Source organism: Mycteria americana, chromosome 2 (assembly GCF_035582795.1).
Source record: "Mycteria americana isolate JAX WOST 10 ecotype Jacksonville Zoo and Gardens chromosome 2, USCA_MyAme_1.0, whole genome shotgun sequence".
In the NCBI taxonomy this organism is placed as follows: Eukaryota; Metazoa; Chordata; class Aves; order Ciconiiformes; family Ciconiidae; genus Mycteria; species Mycteria americana.
In genome coordinates, this window is record NC_134366.1 from 19713064 (window position 1) to 19734743 (window position 21680).

A 21680-nucleotide genomic window follows, 5' to 3' on the forward strand; every position below is an offset into this window, starting at 1 on the left:
ACGCAAACAGGGCTGCAGAGGACCACCTGCTCTCCCTTGTGCTACGTAATATCTTCTCCAAGCCCAGACGCATCTGGAAATTTAGTGAATCCAAGTTCAGAGGAGGCAACTAAGGACAGCGGGGTATAACAGAGTGGGCTGCAGAAGAGGATCATTTATTTTCCAGTTGCTAGACTGCTGCGAGTCTCTCTCCAAAATGCACCTTTTGCCTGTTTAGCAAACGCCCCAAAGTAAATGCTATTGTGCGCTGTGCAACAACCTTTCTGGCTTCAGCTTACACCAGACACAGACTGATTTGCTTAGAGGAGCTTGGGCAGCAGCAGCTGCTACAGAGCAGGAGCTCTCAGGGCGACCAGGAAGCCTTTCTTCCTGAGCGCCTTCGTCTCTTCCTTCTGTATGAAGTCCCACTTCTCCAGGTTCGTGAGCGATTTAATCAAGTTGGCAGGTTAGTTCATGGGATATATTTTCCCGTCTTTCGCCTAAATCTAGTTCACGCTTTGTAGCTCTGGAGACCTCTCACCAATATCACGTCTCACTGCTACTTTGCAGCTAATGTTCATGGGTTTTTGTTGTAAGGCTGCAGAGGGAAAACTATCCAAGACCAAAGTTTATAGGCCAAATTGAGGTCACATCTTTCTCTGTAATAAACAGCCTTCCAACATGACTGCCCAATTTCTTCCCAGAGTAAAAAAGCTCCTTTCTACAGCTACCTTTGGTTTCCTGCTTTTTGCCCAATTATCAACCTAATGAGCCAACTTTCCACTTATTCCATTACTCTGCATCACAGACTTTGTACTCTGATCTGAAATTTTGCCAAATGCTCTAAAAAGCTATTGCACTCCCCTTGTACACCATAACATCAAAATCTTCAAACAATTCCACTACATTAATGAGTTATGACCTTTCTTCCTAACACTACAATCACTTTCCCATCTTCTGCCCCTGCCTCTTGGTTGGTTTTCCATCACTTGTTTATTCTCTTTAGTTAAGAATACGCTGAAGGAATTTCTTAACCACTTCATGTACCAATTAATATCTCTAATTTCCCTGAATGTTTCTATTTTCCAACCTTTAAGGTTTTTCTTTAAATATCAGTTGGCAAGTAGCAAGCGTCGTTCATGCATTTGAAGTTTCAGCTGAAATCCACGCAACGTCATTATATACTGTAATAAAAATGTATCGATTGGTCTGATTGAAACTAGTGAATCAAATGTAACTTTCACTATATGCCAAAATGGATACTCTAAGCCAAATCAGAGATAAATCCCATTTCAAACCTGGTCCTCGGAACTGACATTTCAGGGGCAGCTAAATTGCCAACCATTTTGTGTTTGTATCTTCATTTAAAAATAAAAACAAAACCAAACAAACAAAAACCCCATAAAAATTAAAATGGATGGAACCAGTGTATATTTGCAGTCCAGCTTAAATTATCGAGGTAGTCCCTTTTAGTCCAATGCCCATCTGGTTGCTTAATCACCTGGTTTGAGAAGTGAGATGGAGAAATTGGCAACAAGAAATATGGTGCTGGCTGGAACGAGCCTGTTGTGAAAGACGTGCAGAGACAGGGAGACCCAGCATCTCCAGTTAGGTTTGAGTGGCTGCAGAGCACGTGCCAGATGGCACACACATTTCTTCCATGTCTGAACCAAATGAAAACCACGACAAGTTCAATAAGGCTTTGCTGCATCTGAATGCCATCTATTTATACGCATAGTACATCCAAGCATTAAGCCTATAAAGGCTACTAGAAACTCCCAAAATAACATGATTTCGTTTATCAGAGGGATCCAAAGGCAGCTGAGTCTACTTCTGCCGTATACGAAACGTGGTGTGCTTCTGGAGACAGCTGCTGGCTTTGGCTGTGGCAGCAAGGGGGGACGTATGCAAGGGCCCAGCAGCCCAGTGACCCCTGTGAAGGGAAAACAAAGTTATTTTCATCTGGGCGCTTGCACAAGCAATAGCGCAGAGTCCCTTTTGCCCTTAGTCCCTACCCCAACCCTGGACACCCACATCTGGGCTGGGAATGTTGTTCTTGCTGCTCCAGCCCTGATGCTAAGCTGGGCACCCACATGGGTGGCCAGAGGGCTGGCTGGTCACCGCAGCGCTCCGGGGCCACCACACCGTGCCAGCACAGACAGCGGGGTCAAGAGCAGCGAGAGCAGAGTACCACTTGCCAAGTGTGCCTTGGGGGTTATATGATTCAAGTGTTTTCATTGAGTGAAATGAGAGCAAAGAGGTGAAGGGTATCAAGAGGCACTTTTGACCAGAGGCTGATTGGAGAAGCATCGCTCAGACAGGTCAGGAGGGAGCAGAAAGAGGAAATGAGGAACAGTGCAGAAAAAATGTGGAAAAGGAAAAGGGAGAGGGGAAAAGAAGAGAAAAGTATATGAGGTGGTTTCTGTTGCTTTTTATTAGTGTTGCAGACTTTATATTTCATAAGAAAGGTATCTCAGTCACGTTAAAATACCCCAGTAAATCGGTACACGTCCTCACAGTTGCAGAGATGCCATCTTCTAAGTCTCTGCTTTCTCCCTCAGGTTTTATAGATTCCATGTCAGTATTTTGTCCCCAGTCCCTGAGACACTCTTACCAGCTCAGCACTGCCAGTTCTGCCTGGTTTTACTCTTCTTATCTGGCATGGTTTCAGTTTACATACTCTCACAGCTCAGCAGCAGCTTTCTCAGTAACAGCAAACCAAGGTCAGGCAGCGATGCCGCACAAAACCAGCCAAGGGTCATGGCCAGCCGGAGTCCTGTGCCGTGGACCATGCTGCGTTCCTGAGCCTGACTGCACGGCTCAGGAAGGTCGTGTGGTCCCTCTGCGACACTTCACACACGTCGCGTAGGAGGGACAACTGCATGGGCCAGATCCCACCTGGACCTGCTGATGCAGCGGACTGGTACCCGTGGGGATGCACGTCTCTTTCTACACATGACTTGAGATGCATCAGTCAAGATGACTTTCACAATGATCCTATGAGCACGATATTCTGTGCACACAATAAACTGAAATACAATCTATATGCATATACTTTATCTATACATCTGTATATATGTCAATTCTCTCACGTTTTCTGTCTCTCAAAACATACAGTGTTTGTTTTGATCTGAACAAGATACCCTGGGAACCTTCATAATCAGGAAGAAGTCATACAGCTTCAGTTAGACTGCTAAAGTATAAATGCTCATCCCGTGTTAAACACAATTTTTGAGGTTTAAAAAAAAATTCAATACTTTCTTCTTCCTTTACGTCAGAATTATTGCCAGACAAAAAGTAGAACCACGACCCCCACCCCAAAAAAGCTGTTTCCCTGGTATCTAGCCTCACTGCAGAACTCTCAAGAAAACCACAGCTCCACTTTTATAGTAAGATTTTAAGGCTAGAGGTGGCCTGTTTTAGTCATGGCCATGTTGAAAGGAATTGTTTAAGGGGTCAGAATTTCAATCTTGGGCATTAATTCACAGACACTCAGCAGAACTGTGTCCAGCTTCTCACGATTCACTGGATCTGATTTTTGCTGCTCTTCGCCCCCCCCCCCCCTTTTTAATTTCTACATATTGAAGTCTGATTTTAAAAGTAGTTCTTCATTTTTGTGTCATTCATTTATGAATTTGGGGAGGAGGAAGGCAGGAAAAAAACCCCAACATCCTCTAACCAATTTGAACAAAAAGAAACATTGTAAAAATGACCACTTTCAAGCTTTCTGAGTGTCATGGTTTAAACACTGAGAAAGATATCAGCTTATCAAATATCAGCACACTCATGCATATACGCCTCTTCTCCTCTTAGGTCAAGTTACAATAACAAAATAATGTCTTCTGGTTTTCCTCCCCACTGAAAATTGTTGCATACATACACTTTTCCTTCCGTTCAGAAATCATGGCAATTTATAAAATCCTGCCGTCTGATAGCCATCAAAAGTATAGTTAATGACAACACCGTTCACAGAACTTAAGTACGAACATTTCAAAGGGTACCTGATTCCAGAAGGGAAATAAAACTCTTGATTTGCAGTCCAAGCATGAGCCTGAACAGAACTTAATTACATTAACTACAAAATGCTTATTACAAGATTATTATTTTTTTAATTTTATGATTCTGGTATTTTTTAGTTGTAATATAGAGTTAAATTTACTCTACAAAGACTGATTTTAAATTCTCCTGTGAAAAGGATTAGAAAATTAAAAAATAGTTATGCTAAAATGACTTTATGATAATGGGTGATGGTGAAGAATTTGAGTGCATTACACAGACATTTGCTTTGCAAACCCAAAAAAAATTACCAAGGTGGTCTCAATGACACTCCAAATGCACTGTTATGTGGCTTATTTCTTGTGTTTACCCTGTAAAAACAGATCTACAAACCGCATCGTCACTAACAACATCTATTGCAGCTGTCAAAAAAGGAAAAAAAAGGAAAGGCAAAGGAAACACAGTGCATCCAGAAGGGAATCTAGGAACACTGGACTGGGCAGTTGTTTCTGGGGAATGGGAGACAACCACATAATAAAATTGCTTTCATAAGTTGATCAAAAAACATCTTTAACTTAAGTGACAGGAAAATCATCGGGGGAAAATTAAGGGACATTGGAGGTTAAAGAGACCAATTTTTGTCTTTTTGGTCCTTACCCACACAGCCACAGTAGCCATAAGGCACAATAACTCGTCAGCTTCTCAGCTGCACAATTACTTTTAAGCTGTTCCATTTATATGTAATTTGATTTATGAGGCAGATCATGCAATTAATACAAGGAACAAAAACTAATCACTAAAGAAGATGATGCTTCTGCTGCCCCTGAACTGACCGAACAGCCACCACCGTGGGAGGTGGGAGATCCACTCTTCACCCCGTAGGCTTAGCACAACAAGCTAAGTGCTCACAGAAGGCAAATTTTATTTTGGATAGATTTAAAAAAAAACAAACGTAGTTCGTATTTCTTCATTTCCCCCTGTCAGCTGTCAGCTGTGCCTTGCGGAAATGAGTAACAATCTGTGATGTTGGGCACTACAGAGATCTTAGTAGTTTGTGAAGTAGTTTTCCATCTAGCTTGTGTACCGGCTCTATACAGCGTTAGAAAGTTCACTTTGCACTCAAGATCTTCCGGCTCAGCTTCGCCACTCTGCCTTTTGAAAAGGGGTTGATGGTGTATTAGGTTTGATTCGTCTTTAGTAAAGTAATTCTAGTGTCAGGCAAAAGTAACAGTGGCTAATTGTGTCTATTTTATATTCAGATGCCTTTGAGAAGGAAGGGATCTGTACTTGTAACCATTTCTTTTCACAATAATATAATGAATAAGAAAGTAAGAGCTTTACCATCAGTAACCTAGGAGCACCAAGAACAGAGATGTTGGCAATTCAGGTGCTGTACACATCCTGGAATCTGGACTTAAAAGCTAATTTTAACAGTTTGAAAATGCACCATCCTTTTGCTTTTTGTAAAGGAAGTGAGAGCTGTTTTCCTGTTTTCAGCAATCATCAGTGTATCTTCAGCATTTAGTATAAATTCAGAGAATCCAACATACTGCTTTGATCACAGATAAAGTACAATCATACAATTTGGAAGTATATTAAATATTTAAGTATCTGATAATTTTCTAAAATGCGTATTTCTAGATTTCTGAGACTGAGGAAATGAAAGGAAGAGAGTGGAAGAGATTAATTATGTTACTAGCTTGGGGAAGCAAATCTCCATGTTGCATAATGACCCTTTGTATCCTGCTTATTTAAAAACCTCATGGAAGTGCTTTATAAATCTAACTTCTTTTCAATAGGCAAACCTGGTCATCTATTGAAGGTAAACAACAAATATCCTTTGGAGTACAATTATTCCAGAAAAATTTTTCATCAAAAAATGTAATCCAGAGTGATAAATCATTTAGAACAATAAAGTCACTTGCATGAACAAACACAGCTTCTGTCAGTAATTGTGCTTGCTTGCCCTAGGCATAAGTTTGTTACATATGGGAAGTGATAATACTTGTGGTTACAGTTCCCAGAATCACATTTTCCTTTCCCAGTTCACACTTACTCACAGCTATGCTTATCCAGTAGCAGTTAGATAAGATGCAATTCCAAACATTTATAATCCACCTCTTGCAAACAATAAACCACATCAAATTAGCCCCCGACGTGCTTTGTACTAGCAAAGCAATTTGCAGATCTGTCATGAAGTATCAGTACTGTTATTTGTCAGCAGTCAGTATGGCCATTTTTTCTGACAGTGGTACCTGCAAGGGCTTGGTTATGTGAACTTACAGTGGCTGTCATGTAACTGAGACACCCTCAGGCAAAAAGACAAATTCAGTGTCACTTATTTCCCCCATTTCTGAGAGCTGGAGTACATATCCATCTGATGCGACATCATGAGATGTCCTGGAAGCAACATCAGGAATGGTTGAGACCACCGATTTCCACTGGTGGTGTCCATTGCGCCCTACTCATTATGGCATTTTGGGGGACCCTGAACCCAGCCGTGGCCTTGACTAGCCTGTTTCACTTGTTTAGCTGTGTATATTTCTACTTACAGGCTACCCTTCAGGACAAGACCTCTCCACATGCCAGCCATCAGCCCTTGAGAGCAGAGTATGTTTCTTTCCTCGGTATGTTTGGTTTTCCTTTTTTTAAACCTCCTCCATGGGACAGGCTTCTTGCTCTTAGTGGGATCCTGTCCCCCATCTACTCACCTAGTGCTATGCCTAATTACTACAAAGAAAATTCAGTGTGTCACTTAACTTGAAAGGTAACAGCAACAAATCATTTACTTCCTCATCAACATTTCATAATTACTACCTATAAGTTTCTTTGTACTGTCATTTCCACACCCTTGAAACAGTCATTTTCACTTCACATTTCTTTAAAATTTTTAGCAAGTGGGAGATGTTCAGGCCCTCAAATTTTACAGGTAGTCAACATGAGATACTATTAACTCAGGTTTGCCTCTGCAGTCCATGTGCCAGATTCAACCAGCAGGTAGGTTCTACCAACGTGATCATTCTGAAAGTGTTGTTTTGCCTGACAATTGTTTTCAGCTAATAAAAATTCATATTCTGTTTTGCATAGCCACCTTTGAGAGATGATAGAGGTATAACAGCATGTTAGGAAAAAGAACATCTGCTTAATGTCAAAGTAGTACCCACTCACTCGGCAAAGACTGTCATTAGTGTCAGCGGTGGATGCAGCCACTACTCTGTCCTCTCAGCTGTGTTAAATGATAGGAACCAAAACCAGAGGGCTGAGGCAGCGGCGGGCAGCCGCACATGGAGCAGAAGGATTAGCAGGAAATGTACACATGCATTAGAAAAGATGCCATGAAAGTTTTGCTATCACAAACCAAACAAAAACAAAAAAAAAAAAGAAAATTAGTCTATCATAATCTTTTCTGTTGATTTGAAATAGACTTGAAAAAAATTCCACAACTCACATTGGATTCCACTTTAAGCACAAACTTAAGGTAATATATTTTTTTCCAAACCAAAATACAACTAGGGCACTAGCTAGAATAGAAATATAAATGATTACTTAGCTCAGGTCTGATCTTACAGAGTCAGCAAAAATAAGCCAAGTAAGATCAGGACCTTAACCATGGGGGGAAAAAAAAAGCAAGTATAATATGCACATCTCTATGTTGTATAAAATCTAGTGCACCTGTATTGGTTTAGTAGGTTATATTATGCTCCCTTCATGCTTGTATTTAAGGAAAAAGAATAACAAGATTTTTGATTTTAGCATGCAAAGATTACAAGAAACTGAAAAGATACAAAAGCCTGAAAGAAAGCAGGGCTGTCTGTGGGCTCTGTTACCAACCTGGATGACAGGCATTTGAAAATATGTTGCTTGGTCATTTTAACATTAAGATGTAAAATATCCTCCCCTGCACAGCAAGACATATTATTTATACTGTTCTTTCCTGCAAATATGTTATCCCCTCTTTTTTATCCCAAAACTCACTACAAGCCCCATATGCTGCTTCATATTCAAAACCCCAAACACTTGGGTTTTGCATATAAGGCCATGGTATTATTTGTGCTTTTGATTTAAATATTAAAGAATTGAGGGGGTTTTATTTTAGATTCTTATAGTAAAGCAAAATTGATTCAAGATTTACAGTTGAAAAGTCTCTAGCGGCATATAATGCCATGAATTAACGTGGTGTTTCTCTGACCTGGAACCATCACATATTTCTGGGTACTTCACGTATCAATGAGTACTAACCTAATTATCATTAAGGTTTCTTACTTAAATCTATGTTAATTACGTTTTAGAAAAATGAAAATATAAAAAGCTCATATAACATTACAAATGCTTACATTACAAATGCCTTTCACTTAGAGCCCTTCAAAAACTGCAAGAAATTATCATGCCTAGCAAACTTGTTAGGAATGCCATCTTGTGGTTAAAGGCTGTATATAACAACGATTCGAGGTAATCTAAATTTTTACTTGCAAAATACTGTTTTTGCAGAAATGAGCTATTCATGTATGACGTTTCAGAACTGTATAGTATTCTTTTATTAGTCATTCAGGATGAAAACGGCTGTGAATATGGCTTTCCCGTCCTCATCTGTATGCAATGATAATTAATTATGCAGGGAGCACTAGTTTCATTAGGAGATGGGATGCATTTATTAGCATTTTAAACAGAACCAGATTGACAGGTGTACTTAATAAAAAAGTCCACTAAATGCCTACTCTATTTAGATATAATTTAGTGAATTAGTCTAAAATGTATAGAAAATAAATACACACATTTTTCTCAAAAGATGTTTCCAGAGCAGAACCCTATGAGCACACTTTACCTTCTCTAAACTTTATGGAGCATCTTTGGTTGGTACATAAAAGGTCAGGTTGAACTGTAAAAAGCAAGCATTGGATTTTTCAATTTGTCTTACACAGATCTTATTGTGAGCTGAAAATGAATCGAAAATGGCCGTTGGATCACAACTTGCTCATGAAAGCAGAGAGAAATGACAGGTAAACAAGGATGGAAAGAAGGTGTCCAAAAGCATCTAATAAACTTTAAAAGATCTCTAACTTTTAAAAGCTTAGAAACATGAGTAATAATTAGCTACATTCAATACAGCTTACATTTGCATAGGCACTTTCCTACTATTTATGTTCACCTCATTTTCATAATGAAAGTATATCTCGCCCAAACCATCACAACACATTGTATAATGAAATTTAAAACTAATGAGCCATATCCTAATAGCCATGAGTCAAGTCAGGGTGTGCATTAGTAGTCCATTTGCAATTCTCTAGAGACAGAAAGAACAAGGCTAAACATACCCAGTAGCCTATTTAGCACACAACTTGTTCTGTGTACTGGTAACACTATAGCAGAACGGCAACGGGTTCACAATCTCGAGCACTCAAACCTCCGTGAAATACTGCTTATACTTTTGTTAGCATGCAAGTTACTCCTGGGGCAGCCAAATACGACTGCTGTGATTATTTAGTTTGACCTCTTGCATAACATGGATCTGATTTGCCTGAATTAGTCCTCTATCAAATCACATCTTTTCAGGAAATCATCTAACACGTCCAGACTAGAGAAACCTTTACCATTCTGCGACGTGCCTTTATTTCTTCTTGCAATGTGTCCAACTTCTACTTAAAATCACTGGATCACTCTTTCTCTGCTAGATGGAACAGACCTTTATTTTATTATCAAATTTTTGCTCCAATGATGGTTCTTCTAGGCTAACTCTCCTTTCACTGAACTAAGTAGATTCTGCTTATTGAGACTCTCATGCCAGTGTTTCTCTTTAATCCTTTTATTGCTCTTGTGACTCTCTTCTGCCCAATTTTCCAGTATTACTGGAAATTGTGACTATTGGAGTTGGGCATAGCATTCTTCTAAAAGGTTACGCCAAAGTAAAATATAGACAGCAGTATTACTTCCCTGACAGTATATCCACTTCTAAACCTGAGGATCTCACTAGCCCTTTTGGCCACGAGGCATGCTGAAAATTCATGTTCAGTTGAGCATGCACATCATCTCCAGACACTGTTCAAAGTTAGCATTTCCTACAGCAAATTGTTCTATTTGGTAAGTATGTCCTCAAACCTCTGCTCCTAGAGACACAGGTCTACTTTAGGTCCCAGTGAAATGCAGATTGCTTACAGCTCCCAACCAAGTAATTCATCTTACTCTGTTTAAGTGGCTCCTTAGTATTTAAGTTTTGTGGCATCCATAGATTTGAGCAGTCATTATTGTATTTCCTTCTGTGTTCTTAACAAACTCATGATTAAGAGCCAAATTGTGTGTGAACTCATGTAACATACCTGTTCAGTCACAGCTGTCCTTTCAGATTTACATTTTGAGATCTTTCAGGTTTGGACTCAATTAGAGTTATGATGAATTTTAAATTTGGGGGTGATACTTTGCATGTTTCTATAGCAGTAACTTATTTAAAATAAAAGAAACTATTTGAAAAATCTAAGGGTATTCCAAATAGCAGTGATGAAATATCTAAATAAAATGCTAGAGCAACAATTCATGTACTATGTAACTAATTTTGTAAAGGTTGAGACACACTTTTTAAGAAAAATGTGTTCCTATGTTGCACAGGGAAAACACTGTGGTTTCTCTACTTGGTTAAATTTTATAAGATATTGTACATAATCAAGTAAATCAGGTGTTTTCTTGATTCTGCTAAACAATTTTCCTATTGAACATTTTATGTCCTGTGCTGTCAAGAAAGTAGCCAGAGCCATCTTAAACAGCTACCAGGGAAGAAAGTCTTCTCGAGTAAAAGGCACAAACAGTTTAGATCTGCCTCCATGCTGGGAAACCTTCAAAAGTTGTATGTAAGTTGGAGAGCAAGACCAAGACTGATGTCTTTTAGATTGCTGCATTCTGAAAAATTGTGGAAGCAACAGCTTCCTAGTTCTGATATGTGTGCTGTGCACATTTATGACTACTATGAAAAACACAGTAACATTTAAATCCTCCTCAAGCTGCTAATATATGTTCAGAATTAACTGGTTGTTCACGTTAATTCACTGAAATGTACTCATTTCTTATTGCTGTTTTAACTAGTCCAGTAATTTTTAAGCCCATGATCCTGAAATCATATTCCAAGTGAACCAAAGTTTCTCCACAACTGTTAACAGACAACCAGTTCAACCCTCCACTGAACTAAGTGTGAATAAGAAAGATTAAACTGTCATGGATTTCCTTTTCCATATTAATTCCTCAGAATACAGACTTTCCAGGCAGCACCAGACAAGTCTGTGGTGCAACGTAAACAGAATGTTTAGACATTTGTTATTTTTGATGTGGGTTTATTTTTTTATACATACTTTCCTTCCAGGATGATGCAAATTATCTCACTAACATCTGTCAATCTCAGCAAAGTGCATTACTAGATCATTTACTATACATCTAACTTTCAAGTAAACACAGGACAGAACATGTCTTTCAAGATTTAAGAATATCAAATTCTGCAACCACTTCTTTTAGTGGATTTTCTTTACATCACATTGATAAGGATTTAAGAACATATTTGCAAAGAAAATGTGACAGTGGGTCCCACAGTATTTATTTAGAAAAAATATAGTGGATACAAATTACTAAGGCATATTTCAGGCATGCCAAACATGATATACTTAATAACAATGTGTGTTCTTGATATCTTTGAAGAGCAAAGTTGACTTCTTGAAAAAGAAGAATCTTCCCTTTAGAGTTCCATCTGCTAAAATATTCCATCACCTCAAAAACATAAATAGCTATTCTTTCTCAATCGTAAGATACTAAGAAAACATAATTATCTTCTGAAGTCATCCCTAACTGCTCTATTCACCCTTTACCTCAAATCACTCTGTCACCCTGAGAAGCAGGACTGTGACTAAAGGCAAATAATGAGCAGCTGCTAAGTCTGTAAGCAAACCAAAGTATTTTCCATATAAATATTCTTATAATAAAAAGTATAAATACAGACATTACATTTGTCCTTACATTTGTCCTTAAGGTTTTTCATGTAGTATCAGTGTTCAGCAAAGATTTAGCTATACAGAAGAATAATAGCTTAACTAAAGCTATGCTATTACTCCAGGTCAACAAAGCTAGTGGAAATGTGTATATATGCATACTCACGCTCTCTGTAAACCTGGCTTATATTGATTTAGACTGCAACACCCCATCTTTAGACAAATAGAAGCAAACTGTGTATACACCAAGCCTAAATGGCTTAAAGAAGCCTGCTAACCATCACAATGTAGATTTGCTTTTGTGCATCATTAGCACACCATTTTTGCCTTAAGAAGTTAACAGAAAATATTGCATGACAACATTCAGTGCACACAATGTCTGCAAAAGACAAAAACCCAGCATTTGTGCCCACTCTTAATCATTAATTCCCTTTGAATCTTTCATAATACTGATAGTGGGAAAAAAAGTGCAGTAACAGTAGCACAATGTTTGTTGAACCACGGTATTTTGCTGACTGACATTTAGAAAAGCTGGGCTGGGAAGGCAGAAGGATTGCTTCCCTCACTATCCTACCCCCCTGCAGCCAGCTATAGCAACAAGTACACTGGAAATTTCTTCTCTTCCATTCCTCCAGGCCCAGCAGGACCAGGCAAGCCAGAAGATTGCACATTACGGCTACCACAACACAGCATCAGCACCGGATCACAAATACTGTGTACATCCAGGATCAGGATGCTACTGCAGCATTTTATAGTGCCTGTTGCTGGAATCCGCAAGATGTGGTGCACAAAAATAGTTCACTGAAGTTATAAGGAAGTCCAAAAATTAATTATTTTTAAAAATGAGTAAATACTGTATTGTAAAAGCCTTCAGAAATTCTGAGAAATGTACTAATACCATACATGCTCTTTAACCACTGCCTTTATACACCTTAACTTCACATTAAAAGCCCACAACTAAGTACAAATGCTTTTTTTTTACTTATTCAATTCATGTAATCATATCAACTGTTATAATGGCTCATGTGATATGAAAATAGCAGTCAGGAATTTTACTAATACTTTCTCCTTCAAATCAAGCTTGAGTTACTGCCATGAACTTTGAAATATTCATTGTTTGAGTCATGCCAAAATAAATCCTCTGTTAGTTTACTTCTGACGGTTTTATCTAATGATCAGCTAATTCAAGGTAGGACATTGGCTTCTCGCCTAATCTTGTTTAGAACCTCAGCTTTTCTCTTTTAGGTGCTTTCTATGAAAACAAGCTCTTTTTTATAGACATTTCTATAAAGTATAGTAGCAGCGTGTGACAAACTGCCCTGGGATGTCAAATGGCATTAAGCCCCATGGAACCAGGTACTGCAGGATTTCCACAGAGTCCTTATGCTGAAACCAATTCCCGTTCCAGTAATTCAATCCAGGCAGTTGGGTTTGTTTGGAGTTTTTTGGGTTTGGGTTTGTTTGGTTTTTTTTTAAGATTTAGAATTCTGGTTTTGTACTGAGCACATCCAGCGAAAGCATTTCATTTTTTTCCACTTGGAACTACTGTGAGAATCAGACTGAAACATACAGAAATACGAGGTGGAAGTGCACTTATCACCTACACAAGCAATGCTTCTTTTTTGGCAATATGCTTATGCAACTTTTTCTTACAGAACTTGGACTATATTTTTTAATTACATATTTATGGTCTTTCTCATGTTGTGTCTGGAAAAGGATGAAAATTCTTCTGCCCTATGAGAAGAGACTGAATGAGTTAGGTCTTTTCACCCTGGAGAAGAGGAGGCTCAGGGGCACCTCATCACAGTTTTCCAGTACTTAAATGGCAGCTAGAAACAGGACAGAGGCTCTCTCTTCACAAGGAGCCACGACAAGGGGAAATGGGTACAAGCTGCACCAGGAGAAGTTTCATCTTGATATAAGAAAGAAAACTTTCACAGTGAGAACACTCAATCACTGGAACAACCTCCCCAGGGATATGGTAGAGTACCCATCACTGGAAGTTTTACTGGAGAGATCGTGAATGAGGATTGAGCAGAGAAAAGAACCAGGAAGGTCCTAAAAAGGCATCCAAAAATGGCACAATCTAGAAAGCTATTGTGTCACACCTTTGTTATCAGCTACATTTAATTTTATTGTATAACGTATTCACTGTGGCAAACGCACATCATTCATGGGTCTTTTACCTTACACTGGAAGAAATGACAATTTTTAAAAATAGTTTGCTAGTTCTTCAGCTCTAATGTGGCAAAAAGTACAAGCAGACACACAGAGGAAGCTGGGGGAGATGGGAACAGTTCAAAGCCCCAAATGAGTCCCGACATCTAGGAGATGTTGCCTCTCGAAGGAGCAAAAAATGTTATCAATCACCACCTCTCTTGCCAATACTTTCCCTACTTGAATCTTGGTGGGAACCACAACCTCCCATAGCTATTCATCTTCACATCTGATGACTCTTAGCTCTTTACCTGTAACTGCATGCCACTCAAAACTTGCCAATACATCATTTTACCATTTCTCTTAGTGTGAAATGTAGTTATACTTTATGTCCTTGCCAAATATAATCTACAGTTAGCAGAATAAGTTTGTCCATAACCACATGATCTCCTAGTTTTTTAATGCAAAAAAACAATAAACAGCCTGTCATTAGCAAAAACAGGTTGCTAAGATAGATCTATTCTGGGTTACACAATTAATACCTCTGATGCTATCACATCTTCCAGACACTGGAATTCATCCTTCACTTCCCTTGATGAGATACCAAGCACTTTGGGAAGCACTTTTCTTACATTAATTCATGCAAAGCATGAATAGAATAGAATAGAATAGAATAGAATAGAATAGAATGTCAAGGCAATTAATTTAAGAAAAATATAAAAACAGAAGTAATTAGAACCAGAAAGCTATATGACCTCTAAGATAAAACTTATATTCTGAAAACTTAGAATACAAAAAATAAATGTAAATAAATGGTGAAGTCTAGTTCTTATTTAAGGAGACTGCTGCTACTACTAGCAAATTCTTCTATAGCATTAAAAAAGGATTCTGAAGTTGAAAGCTCAAATAGAAAAGATCTAGGAAAGAGACTACAACGTACTGGAGGAAGAGTCACATCTCAAAAATTATTAAAAATATCGAATTAAGGATTCTATTTTACACAGGAAAATATCTCGGTGGAAAAAAACATCTGAAAAACAAAATAACCAGATTTTTTTACATAAATGCTGGCCTCACAATACATAAAAAATATTATACAAGAAGATAACATACCACCAAACTGAATGGTTCAAGGATTAACAATACAAGTATACTTCAAACTTGGTAGTGAAATCAACCCTCATTAGTAACGTATGAACATCATTACAATGATGTTTCAGTGCCCTAAGTGAAGTGAGTTAAAGTTTAACTAATCACCTACTGACCAAATGATCACATAATTCTTGCAACAAAACAAGAGCTATTAGTTTCAGAAAGGTCAGACTTCATTATCTTCCTCCTTCCATGGAGAACGCTTCAAGCTTGTGAAGGAGACAGCACTGCCAAGGAAAGCTGGCACTACTGCTATCTCTACTATGTATGACCTGCAAAAAAGTATTCCAATCTTTTATATTCCATACTTTTATATTCCAATCTTTTATATTCCAAAAATATTCCATACTTTTATACTCTTTTATACTTTTAATTCACCACCTTTCTACACCACTAGAAATCTCACACGCACTACTTACAAATACTGTTGAAAACTTGACAACTGAGTATAAAACTGCGGACGTTATGCTGTGGACTAGACACGGGCGAGATGAATCATGGCTTTATTGAAACATGCAGCTTGTTAAGGTATCACAATTGACACAGTGGACGTGTGATCAGTTACTCAGAAAACTTTCATAAAATGATTTTGAATTAAGGTTTCTATATGGGACATCAGCATACTCATATCAGCAGCACAGACCTGGTGATCCTCATTCCCCTTCTTTTTCAGGGTCTCTAATAGGCCCCAGTGGACGGGAGGCAGAGGGCTGTAAGAACTCAGCAAGTGAAGCTGACTTAATGGATTCTGGTTTATTTCTGCAATCCTCAAGGCCCTCAAGATAGCAGGTGCAAACTTAGAATAATGAGCCGTAGATGAAATAATAATCGGGCAAGTTCTATCTTGTAATCGATCTGCAACTACTTTAGCAACAGCTGTGTGTGTATCCAAAATATATCCTGTAGTACTGTATACAGAGTGAATGGCAGCTAGACAGTCCTCCTCAGAGCACCATCCAGCCACCAAGTCCTGCTGAAGCTTTTCAAGTAGATCCTTCCGTAGCTGGAAGTGACCCTGATTTTCCAGCTGGTTATATAATTGTGTCACCAGTTGTCCGTCCTCATTAGCAATCAGGTGCAAGTACCGCTCAAGATTGGAGGACTTCAAAATATCTACTGCTGGTGAAAAAGTGGGAATTAATTTTCTTCCCCTCAAATCATAAACACCTGTTCTTATGAAGTCAGTCAAAACATTGTTTTCATTGGAAGCACAAATACATTTTCTAATAGGAATTCCCATCATTTTAGCATACAAAGCAGCTAATATGTTGCCAAAGTTTCCTGTCGGAATGCAAACATCTACAGGGCTTCCAAATGGAATAATATCTTGATGAACAAGATCAAGGTATGCAGAGGCATGATAAACTATCTGAGGAAGCAGTCGTGCCCAGTTTATGGAGTTTGCTGCAGCCAAAGCTGTTCCATATTCTACTGTAAGAAAGCCAGTATAATCAGAATTAGTAAAGATTTGCTTTATAGCTGTCTGGCAAAAATCAAAATCAGATTTGACACCTACTGACCAAGCATTTTCTTTCTGACAGCCAATCATCTGTGATTTTTGAATTGGGCTTACTCCATCCTCAGGAAAAAAATTCATCACCGCAATTCTCTGTTTATCAGTGTCATGGAGACGACTAAAGCCATCTAGGACGGCACTCCCTGTGTCACCAGAAGTAGCTACCAGAACCAAGTAATTGCAGTTTCTGGGAATGCAGTATGCAAATATATGTGGCACCATCTGTAATGCAAAATCTTTAAATGATGCTGTTGGTCCATGAAATAACTCAAGGAGAAACTGATTGCCTGCCAGATGCCTAACTGGGGCAATTTTAGAACAAGTAAAGTTTTCTCCATAAGCAGTTCCAATAATTTCTGCAAGCTTAGAAGCAGGAACATCAGCAGGATGTATGCATCTTTCTAATATCACCTGGGCTCTTTCAATATAAGTTGCTTCTACGAGGCTTTGCCATTCTCCAGCAGTGAATTTTAGAAGTCCTCTCTCAGGAACAAAGAGTCCTCCATCAGGGGCTAAGCCTTCAGTAACAACATCACTGAAATATTTATGAGAGTCTTTTTCCATACTCCTTCCAGATCTACTAGACCTAGTTGAAATGAAAGTTTCCAGTTCTGAGTTTTGGTATCTCTTCACAGCATCAAGTACCTTTTCTGCTACAGCCTCTGCTGAAATATCCCTTCCACACAGAACACGGATGTCGTACCACCTTTTGTAGAATTGCTTCCTAAACTGAAGTATGTCCTTGAGAGAAATACCAGGTGACTGGCCCACGATGCGATCCACTTTCATTGACTTCAGCCTGCTCATAATGACTGTTGTGGGCACATCCAGATATACAACTATTCCATTTTTCTTCATATGCTGCATGCCAGCAGAATGCATTGGATTGGACCCAGTAAGGGAAATGACACTTCCAGATGCTGAAAACTTCAACAGGGCTTTTCCTTCCTCCTCTAAAAATTGCTCATTACCAACATCCTGCAGTTTTTCCGACACGCTCATATTCCAAGTTGTTTCAAGGACATCATCATCTATGTCTATGACAGGGCAATCTAGTTTCTGACCTACTATTCTCCCAACTGTTGTTTTCCCAGCACCCGGAGGTCCCATCAGGATAATATTTTTGTTTCCAACAAGAGAATGGCTTGAGAACCATGACTTCCATATCTGTGCAAATACAACAGGTCTTGAAGGCATGAGTTTAAAACACATGCCAGAAAGACTGTTTTGGGTTATTAGTCTTAAACGCTGATACTGAACAATATGAAACATCTTCTGCTGGGTTGTTGATTTTTTTTTTCCCAAGCCAACTTGACAATCCACTTAACTGCTTCAAAAAGAAAAAAACAGTAATTAGTCCTTCAGCAAACATCTAGGAAAAAACCTAAAGGATAAGAAATTCAGAACAACAAGAATTCAAACTAAATCCAGTTATGACTTCATCAGTGCCAGGGAGACATTTTTCAGAATAAGACTCATTCCCTTCTCTCGCATAGCTCCAGCTCACTTCCACTGACAAATTCAACTGCAAACAGTCCAGTTTACCTCAGGGTAAACAAAGACATCCAAACCTAAAACTACAATAGTATTTGCAAATAATATTGTTTATAGGAATTCAAAACCAATTAGTTTTTCCTCTAGTAGACTCACTTTTAAGTATGCATTTACAAATAATGAAGATTAACTAAATTACCTTCTTGTAATCAAAATGTTAACAAAATAAGCATTTTTCCCACCTCCCAAGATGCCTTTGATTTCTTATATTGTCTTTCTAAAAAAAAGAATGCAAGGCCAACTTCAATACACAGAAAACTCACAAACTTGTGCAACAGCAAGGCTGGAAGAGTTGCATCCAATTCTCTTCTGAAGGGATGGCAAACCAAGCAAGTGATTTGTGAAGAACTCCTATAACAGAATTGTATTGAGTGTAGTCTCTGTAAAGTAAGAGAGAGAGAAAACACGTCATGAAGACACTCTACCCTCAAAAAAAAAAAATCACTAGGAAAGTTGCATCTCCAACAAAGGTTAAGCAAGAATCTCTCAACATGATGTTTTGTTTGCTTAGAGAAATCAACACCAGCATCAGCGTGAATTGCAGCACATGATTTGTGTGTGTTTATGGCAAAGGGGGAAGAACTCTCAAAATCTCCATAAAGGGGCAAGGAAGGGGCAGAAATCAGCACAAATTTGCACAGAAAATCCCTACAGAGTAATTTTTCTTTTTAGGTAGGCAAACAAGTATCACTTTGTTATTGTTATTCATTGTTCATGACTAAAAATGCTTAACAAAAAGCAACATTGAACTTCCTTTTAGGAAATGAATGAAATTTTAGATGTAAAACTCCAGCTCGGTGCTTACTCATCAATTCTAAAAAACCAAAATATATTTGCAATATATATAAAATCAGCATTTTTTTAGAAATTATTACTTTTAGTTGCTATAGTATGCAGTACAAAGAGATGGTTGACCAAGCTGCAAGTTGTACTTTTCTTTTTTCTCCTGGCACTGTAACATGTAACCAAAATGGCAATCAGCAACTTCTAATAACTACATTTTAAAGACTCAATCGAGCTGCTAGCACCCCAGCATTTGCTTTGCAATGTTTATTGATTTTCTTTTTTTTTTAGTTTATATACTAGCTACTTCTACCAGTGAAAAAAATTTAATGAGACAGTGTTTTCCCACATTAATCAAGACAGACTAAACAAAACAATTAAAGGAATTCACTAAAGACTAAGTTTCCAAATCCTTCAATTGTTCAGTGCCTTTTCTCTAGATGCTCTCGAGTCCAACAGCCTTTTATCACTGTGGGGAGCAGAAGGCGGCCTGTAATTGCAGTAGAAGGCAGGTAAGTACCAAATGGGAACTGCATCATCTTCCAAAGACCTACTCATGATTAAACCATGTTTACAGTTATCACACCAGTCCTTTAAGACCCTGCTGTTCCCCATCAGTGTGCATAGTATCAAATGACTCCAGAGACACAGGTCACAAACTTAGAAAAAGACACAGAAGCTCAAGCTTTGTAAGAGCAAACCACAAAAACAAAGACTCTTCACTTCCAGATGCTCCTTGCTCTAGATTCTGCTGTGTTCCCCGCTCTGTCTTTTACACTCTACTCTTTACCAAACTATCAGCATACGTTACAAAGTCAAAGTAATTCTAATTATTCAAATCTTTGCATTTGCTCATTTCTGTAAGGAGAGATGAGCTTGCAAACAGTAAGTCCCTGTGTTTGCACCCAGCGCTGTGACATGATTTACATGCTGTAATTACAAGGCATAGATCAGAGTAAAGATGGGCGTATCATACTGTACAGTTATTTCCCAATCCTTGTAAAGTAGAAGGGAACGGTCATGTGTAGATGCAATATAAGGTTTTTGTAACAGTTATTAAAAAGAAAAAACAATCTGTGAAGAGTAGTTGTAATATTCAGTATCATTATAAAGCTGTACTGTTCTAGTAATGCACTCTAATGAATAAAAACATACAGAGCTACAGGGCCCAAAAGAGATATTTGTATAAATGTACAGATGTAAATAAGTTATGTTCAGGATTTTAAAAAATTTAGAGACGATATTTTAGCAGGTTTATTTCCTGAAGGTAAGAATTACTTCAAGTGTTACGTATGAACTAAGGGAGTACAAACCATGCCAAGCATACTGGCCTGTCTACCAGGTCTAGTTGCACTACAGATTCACTTTGAGGTACAGTCACTCAGTACACACTACACAGCTGCTGGACATAACATCTGGACTGCTTCATGAATCTAGGCCACAGGGGCTTAAATCCCCCCAAATTACAGGTGTAGACAAGGACAGAACTAGACCCAGATTTCTCTAATTATAAGCTTACCATGTTTACATGAAGTTATAAGCAGCCTATGGTATTGTTTGAAATCAACTTGGTTAATCTGGTGTAAAAATTTGCAGGGAATTTCGTTATTCAGCTGCTCAATAGGTTTAATCTATTCCAGTGTAGTCCAATTTTGCACCCATATAAAGTACATTTACACAGAAGCGTGCAACCATTAAATTCAACTGTTTCTTTGAAACCATTTTTTATTCAATTGGCAAAACCTTACTGTAAAAACAGCTCAAATTAGACTTTATATCTCATAAAGCTTACCAGTCTAGTTAGAACACCAAACCATCCAGCTTTAGATATAGCTAATTCTCCCAAAAGAGTGGGGGATTTTTTGAAGCACAGCTTACATCCGTACCTCCAGTGAAATTCTAAAGTGTTGACAATACACCTCGACCCTTCACTTGGACTGCTGACAGCACCTACATGTCATCAGCAAATATCCAGAATTTTAGCACCCATTGCTGATGACAAGAGTTACAGTGAAGACTGAACTTTGTTATTGGTACAGACAAAGTTTGCAACAACATAATGTATGGTTAAAATTCAGTAACCAAACAAGTCAGTGGCAGTTTGCAGCTGTCAAAGACCTCAAGGCAGGTCAAGACTGATAATGATCATATTTCAAAACCGTTAACACAGGACAACTTCCATTTGACTTTGCTCAGAGCTTTTATGCAGAGAAAAAAAAATAATCCCACACTAAACCATTCAGCTTCAACTGTCCCACGATCATCCCACAGACCAACATCCTGCAAAGTTCCCGCCTCACCGCCGCGCTCCCACCTCACCGTTTCGACGCCCCGAAGGTGTCAAAGCGCGGGTGGGAAGCGGGGGCCGGCCGGGCCGGACCGGGCCAGGCCGGGCCGCGCCGCGCGGCACCGGGGCAACGCGACACCACAGAGCCGGGTCAGTCGCGCCCGCCCACCCGGCCAGCGCAGCCCCGGGCTCCCACCTCCCCTCGGGACCGCCGGCGCCCCTGCCCTGCCCTGCTCTGCCCTGCCCAGTCCCCGAGGCGAGGCGAGGCGAGGCGAGGCGAGGCTCCCCTCGCGACCGG

The 21680-nt window shown here is 38.9% G+C and overlaps 1 protein-coding gene across 5 annotated transcripts; it reads right to left on the reverse strand.

Moving 5' to 3' along the window:
• Window positions 1–15729: 15729 nt before the first annotated feature.
• Window positions 15730–21622, reverse strand: THNSL1 (threonine synthase like 1). 5 transcript variants are annotated; one of them, XM_075492637.1, is made up of 4 exons: window positions 21415–21622; window positions 19188–19264; window positions 18576–18663; window positions 15730–18088 (listed from the first exon to the last, which is right to left on the reverse strand). In XM_075492637.1, the coding sequence occupies exon 4, from the start codon at window positions 18028–18030 to the stop codon at window positions 15808–15810; it is 2223 nt and encodes a 740-aa protein (XP_075348752.1). In that variant the 5' UTR covers window positions 18031–18088; window positions 18576–18663; window positions 19188–19264; window positions 21415–21622; the 3' UTR covers window positions 15730–15807. The 5 variants fall into 5 exon arrangements, with proteins under 5 accessions (XP_075348752.1, XP_075348753.1, XP_075348750.1 ...); XM_075492638.1 differs by lacking the exon at window positions 19188–19264 and having other exon boundaries at window positions 15730–18085; window positions 18580–18663; XM_075492635.1 differs by lacking the exon at window positions 19188–19264 and having other exon boundaries at window positions 15730–18085.
• Window positions 21623–21680: the final 58 nt, after the last annotated feature.